The sequence below is a fragment of the Schistocerca gregaria genome, chromosome 8 (genome assembly GCF_023897955.1).
Source record: "Schistocerca gregaria isolate iqSchGreg1 chromosome 8, iqSchGreg1.2, whole genome shotgun sequence".
Classification (NCBI taxonomy): domain Eukaryota; kingdom Metazoa; phylum Arthropoda; class Insecta; order Orthoptera; family Acrididae; genus Schistocerca; species Schistocerca gregaria.
The window spans coordinates 437,292,475-437,299,550 of record NC_064927.1 but is presented as its reverse complement, the minus strand read 5'-3'; the positions used below and the strand labels follow the sequence as shown (position 1 = coordinate 437,299,550).

General features: G+C 40.2%; 1 protein-coding gene across 1 annotated transcript in view; it reads right to left on the bottom strand.

Annotated features, from left to right (window-relative positions):
- Window positions 1–391: 391 nt before the first annotated feature.
- LOC126285229 (uncharacterized) overlaps window positions 392–7,076 on the bottom strand; it is a 488,025-nt gene continuing 481,340 nt past the window's right edge. The window contains exon 5 of the mRNA XM_049984528.1: window positions 392–2,739. Within this exon, the coding sequence (XP_049840485.1) occupies window positions 2,579–2,739 (161 nt within the window). The 3' untranslated portion in view covers window positions 392–2,578. The remainder of the gene's footprint in view (window positions 2,740–7,076) is intronic.

Here is a 7,076-nt window from a genome sequence, read left to right as displayed (position 1 = left end):
AAAAGATGTTAGTAGGTCGAATAGAAGATAATGAACTTGAGCTTTATGTGAATTTTTGGTTCAATAAATTAATTCAAATGTGGATCATTGCTAAAAACAAAGTATTAAAGAAATCGAGTTAAAATATTTAAAAATATCAAGCTTTTGGCTTTTGTGAGTAAGATACATGAATGAAAATGTAGATAGTTTAAGACATTAGTATCATCAGATTCTGCTGTATGTATGTGACAATTTCTCCGTTTTCCGTGAGTTAATTACTTGAGTGACGCCTTAAGTGAAATTTCGGTTTATCATGGCACTTTCGTCACCTGTATCAGCTTTTCAATTGCCTGATAATACTTTTACTCAAAAACTATTATCCATAACTTTTGCAATAAATGTATCAAGATACTTGGAAAACATTATGATGTATTTATTTATTAAAACTGTACAGTGAGTTAAGTAACATAAGCTAAAATTTAATGCTAAGATATTTATGTACAAATCGACAGTACAAAAAAGTAAAAAAAAAGAATTTTAAAATAAAATTACTGTACAAAGACTCAAGGGACATGGAACTCAGGTTTCCAGATCGATATTGAGCAATAATTGTGCGGCAACTTAGTGTAATATCTGCAGTCCTATAGCCGCTGCGGCAAGAATTCAGAACGCAGAGTACGTGCAATGGCATTTAGGAATGCTAGGCGAAACTTGCTTTACACTTTATACAATAAATTAACAAAGTTGTTACAATTAAACTATATCGTTCCACTAAATTAACAATAGAGGAGTTTTCGTCATGTGTTTAAGCTATACAAACAATCATAGTTAATTATTTACATGGTAACAATCTCTTTGTCGCGTCAACAGTACGGAGTCTGTTCCATAGTTTGTAACAGATTTAGGTTAAGCGTATGTAAAATGTACAAAAATAAGCTTCAAATCTAACAGTAGATGGTAACACATGTTCAAGGGTACAACTAGAGATGCTGACGGAAATGAAACAATGAATTTGATAAGCGTTGCGCGTTTGAATCTGTTCCTCCTTAGAAAGCGAGTTTCATCGGAGTGGTACTTAAAAGCATACTTAATGTAGTTGTCACAGAACCCAAGTCATACACGAACTGAAGAATCGAATAAATTACTGAAAACTGAATTCAGACTTAGTAATTGATATCTATAAAATTAAATATTTTCACCGTTTTGCAGGAAGCAAAATGGTGAAATGAAGCATAACATGGAGGAATAAATTCAGCTATATCTCGAAGTTACAGAGTCCTTAATATGGCAACATAAATGGTTCTTAAACATTTAATTTCTGTGAAAATTAAAGCATATCAACGTTCATCCCTAACAGACTTTGCAACTGCTATCATCCGTCTGTTGTGGCTACTAGCAAATTTATGTCACATATCGTTACGTTTGGTTGCCCTGCGGTTACACTGCTCTGATCAGATATAGTTGGAAGTTGTATATTGCAAGTAGAGTAACAGTCTTTAATGTACGGTCATCTGAATTTTTCGAATATCTATATCGGTATTATGTAGATGTTAGGTTTCCACGCTACCTTGCGACTTTACTTCGCTACTTATAATTGCACGTCCCCACAGGGACCAGCTGAGGTATCCTCCCCATTCGAAATTTCCTTCCGTTAGATATAACACATGGGAAGTGTCATACGCAGCTGCTTACAGCTGAACTACGACTCAGGATCTTATTTTAAATGACAGTTATTTCCTGTGCTGAAGAAATTCGGCAACTGGATTCCAGGATATACTAGTACGCTTTAATAAGCGATAAACTTACGAGAAGTTTACCACCAACTAAAGTAAGGACAGGTTGTCTACTAAACCGATATACTACATAAAATGATACGTCGATATAATAAACACCAGAACAGCAGACTAAAGAGTTTTTGTTTCCGTAATGTTGAGTCTGGCGAGGAGGTAATGCGCACAACACCACTGCCCGTTGGGTTGACTAAACAGCAAACTTGGCAGACACGTTTGCAGCTGGATATTTTTAGCACGTAACAGAATATTTAAGAAAACCGAAAAAACTTCAAGGGTTGCAGCAGAAGTGTTTGACTTTCGTCATATTCTCCTTTGATAATCATATGCATTTCATCTATAGTCGTTCAGCTTTCTTGTTCGTTGGACTGAATTCGTTTCTAATGTCGAAGGAGGAGTCTAATGTTTGGGCAGAAATTATTCACCTACACTGCAAATCACTGGCTGAAAAAGGGTCCATTTAGTAGACAGTTTCTGTAAATACAACACTTAAAAAACAGTCGATGAAGATCTCATGGGTGTCGTTGCGAGTCGGTCGTGGATACCAGAATCCACAGTGCTGGGAGCCAAGAAGGTACCATTACGGACACCTTGCAGCACTGTACTCTGCGTTTAGTTGCCTACACAATAGGCCACACGGTCGCAAATGAGTGGTTACAGTCAAGTCTCGTACCACCACACGTTTGTAGACCACGCCTAGCCTAGCCAGTTCCTATGACGGTTTAGTCCAGATGGCCTGTGGGGTTTCTCGCTGTGGTCTACGCCGATCAGGGGCTGTGTTGGCGGCGGCCGTAGTGAGCAGTCAGCTGTCAGCCGTGCGAGCGTCGCTTCTGCAGGCGAAGAGCCAGTGAGGGCGGCAGCAGAAACTCGCTGGGCGACGCGCCGCCCCCGCCGCCCTCCACATCGCCGCCCACGCCGGCGCCCACCGCGATGTCCCCTGGAGCCGCCGGTAGTCGGTCCTTGGCAAATGCTGCAACACAGGCGCAGCCACCACAAGCCGTATTAAAACAGGTAGTACACTACTGTTCAAATGGCTCGGAGCCCTATGGGACTTAACTTGTGAGGTCATCAGTGCTCTAGAACTTAGAACTACTTATACCTAACTAACCTAAGGACATCACATACATCCATGCCCGAGGTAGGATTCGAACCTGCGACCGTAGCGGACGCGTGATTCCAGACTGTAGCGCCTAGAACCGTTCGGCCACTCCTGCCGGCCTCTACTGTTCTAAAGTACTGCGCGCCCTTGATTGCAGTGATGTTCTTTAGTTAATTACACATCCTCACGTAGAAATGTATATGTATGTATTTATTTTTTACTTTTATTGGGGGGGGGGGGGGGAGGATTGGGGTTGCCTTGCGACAATGCCTAGCAATGGTGTTATTTCGTTAATTACATATCCTCATGCAGAAATATATACATTTCTGTATTTATTTATTTATTTTTTTGTCGGGGTGGGGGTGACGGGTGGTGATGGGGTTGCCTTTTGAAAATGCCTAGCAACAATGTGGTTTCAGGAAGAGGTGCTGGCGTAATTAAGGCTGTGAAGACGGGTCGTGAGACCTGCTTTGGTAGCTCAGATGGTAGAGCACTTGTTAGCGAAAGGTGACGATCCCGAGTGCGAGTCTCGGTCCGGCTCACCGTCATGGTGAAGACTCATGAATTAACCTCAACAAAGGAAAAGTACATCGAGGTTTTACACAATGAAAGCCTAAAGAGCACTGAAATTGCGACGAGATTAAACTGTTCGAGGTTAGCTGGGAGTCGAAATCTGCAGAATCTGATAGTCAAGTAAGTACTGGAAATTTACAACGAAGCGGGTGCCCTCGACATTCTTTGTCATGGGAGGACAGAACACAGCGTGGACTGGCAAAATCAAGGGTAGAACAACGGATTCTAGCTCATCAGTTGTTAGGAGAAGAAGCTGTGCAGCGGGAATAAACGCTAGAGTTGCCAACAAGAACGCATTTTGAAATGCTGCAATGAAGAAAAAGAGGCCGGTGTGGCCCGGTCTGTGCGTGAACTGAGCAAAAGATCAGTGGAGAACTTGGTATTTTCTAATGAAAGCCGAGTTTCCGTGATGAGTCACAAATCACATCTTCTCAGGTGTGAGCCCAATGAAAGGATGGATCCTGATTGTCTTGTGCGAACCATGGAACATACGCTATCGGAATAGTGTGGGGAGCAATGATACACCACACTGTGGTAGCCTGTACTTTGTTCAAGGAAAAATGATCTGTGATCATTACGAAGTTGTGATTCAGCGCCTTCTGATGTTCACTACACTGATCCTTCCTCGAATGCGCAGTGCATTTTCCAACAGGATCTGGTTCCATGCCACACATCAAAAAAGGGGAGTTTTGGTTATTTCATTTGTAGTACAATTTCCAAGGTTACTTCTGTTACCTATCGTTCAAATCTATCACTTCAGATTCGTCCCATCATGACTGAATTGGATATCAGAGAACTCCTGTGACCGGGAAATTCGACAGACCTTAAACCAACGGGTTATTTGTAGCGACTGGTTGGGGTAGAGGTTCAGAAGAGGAAACCCGCTCCGCGCCTGACAGAGTGAAGACTGTTGTAAGCCCCAAGGGATCCCTACAAAATATTGAGATTATTTAAAGTATGACTAGTGAATAACGCACTTACGGTGCACAGTATTTTACTCTATGACCAAATTAAATGGAAATTTCATCAAAATATAATTTCGATATCGCCAGTAACACGGCACGTCATTACACAGATATGTGTAATGATATACTTACTATTCTCGTATTTCCTTGTACAGATATGTACGTATTGTTCACACATTTCCTTGAATTAAAATATTACAAACAATCTTGTCCTTCATTCTAACGTTCCTACTCACTTGTAGACTCTCTTTCGTTAGTAAATATTTGGCATTTCATAGACCAATTGGGTTTTATAAGTTCTGTATCAGAATTCTCAAAATTCTATAGGGAATTGCAATAATGAACAGTAGCATAAGTGGCATCCGAAAGGAAAGCTACGTTTATCGCATTTATAGATTCAGAGCTACTGGACCAGCCATACACCGTATGGCAACCACCACAGTTGTCACACATGGTTTGATAGAAACATTTACATAAAAATTCACACAAAATTTACACAAAAGCAGAGAATAACGTGGCACAAGATCACTGAACTTTCGAGACTGTACTAATACACAACTAAATGCTAATGTAAACAAACTTTTAAACTTCTTTTCGAAAGTCGTAATTAGCTACCTAAACTCTGTGTAGCAGACACGAATTAATTTAACTTTGAACCGCTAGGCCTAGTCAAAATGTGTATTGTTATAGTTTTCATCTAACAACCACTTGTGAAATAAGGAAAATCATTAATTCTTTGAAAAATGAATGTTCTGTTGGAGTAGATGACATCTCTAATAAGATATTAAAACAATGTGGAGCAATTGCATTCTGAGTCACATCTGTAATGTAACACTAACTCACGGTATTTTCCCAGACAGGTTAAAATATACCATTTTCAGGCCTCTCTACAAAAAACTGGACTCCACAGATGTCAATAATTACCGGCCAGTATCATTACTCACAGCATTTTCAAAAATTGTCGAGAAAGTAATGTACTCAAGAGTGGTTAGCCATCTCAGCAGTAATGAGAGACATAGTAAATCACAATTTGGATTTCAAAAATGCTGTTCCACAGAGATAGCAATACAATACTTCACTGCCCACATAATAGAGTCTTTAAATAGTAAAATGTCACCAATAATAATTTTCTGTGACTTATCCAAAGCATTTGAGTGTGTGAACTATGACATTATGTTACAATTCTATGCTAGAAATGGAACAGCATATGAGTGGTTTAAGTCACACCTACAGAACAGGAAGCAAAATGTTTCTTTACATGGTTGATGTGATTTAAGGAAGTTTCCTACTTCATCTAATTGGGGTGAAATTGCATTAGGTGTTCCACATGGTTCGATCATGTGTTCCCTTCTGTTCTTGATATAAGTGAATGACTTCCCTTCTTATCTGAAACAAGAAGCTAAACTGACACTGTTTGCTGATAACAGAATCATCATTATTAATCCATTAAAATAAACACCAATACAAAGTGATACAAATGATGACATAATGTCTTTGGAAAAGTTATTGATTGGTTTTCTGCGAATGGGCTTCCTCTGCACTTTGAAAAATCACAGTTGAACCAATTTTTTACTGCAAGAAGTACTGTTCCTTCAATGAAATAACACATCAACAGAAGTCATTAGCCAGGGTAGAGCATAGTAATATTTGGGTGTACATATAGAGAGGAATCATAATTGGAAAATTCATATTTTGGATCTCCTAAAGCGAATAAGTTCAGCAACTTTTACAATCAGAATAACTGCTAATTTTGAGGATATTGAAATTAACAAGATAACATACTTTGCATACTTTCACTCTCTGACATCATATGACATAATATTTTGGGGTAACTCAACAGTTAGGCAAAAAGAATTGACTCTGAGCACTATGCGACTTAACTTCTGAGGTCATCAGTCGCCTAGAACTTAGAACTACTTGAACCTAACTATCCATGCCCGAGGCAGGATTCGAACCTGCGACCGCAGCGGTCGCTCGGCTCCAGACAGTAGCGCCAAGAACAGCACGGCCACTTCGGCCGGCGAACCCAGCAGAACTAGCACTCCTGAAAGAAAGGATACTGCAGAGACATGACTTAGGCACAGCCTGGGGGATGTTTCCAGAATGAGATTTTCACTCAGCAGCGGAGTGTGCGCTGATATGAAACTTCCGGGAAGATTAAAACTGTGTGCCGGACCGAGACTCGATCTCGGGACCAGAATTTGAAACACGAACAGCTGCTAGCATGAGTTTCTTAGAAGTAGATACCTTAGGGGTTGCGAAGCAACTCAAATCGCTTGATACGGGAAAGTCTTCAGGTCCAGATTGTATACCGATTAGATTCCTTTCAGATTACGCTGATACAATAGCTCCCTACTTAGCAATCATATACAACCGCTCGCTCACCGATAGATCTGTACCTACAGAATGGAAAATTGGGCAAGTCGCACCAGTGTTTAAGAAGGGTAGTTGGAGAAATCTATCGAATTACAGACCTATATCATTGACGTCGGTTTGCAGTAGGGTTTTAGAGCATATACTGTATTCAAACATTATGAATCACTTCGAAGGGAACGATCTATTGATACGTAATCAGCATGATTTCAGAAAATATCGTTCATGTGCAACGAAGCTAGCTCTTTATTCGCACGAAGTAATGGCCGCTATCGACAGGGGATCTCAAGTTGATTC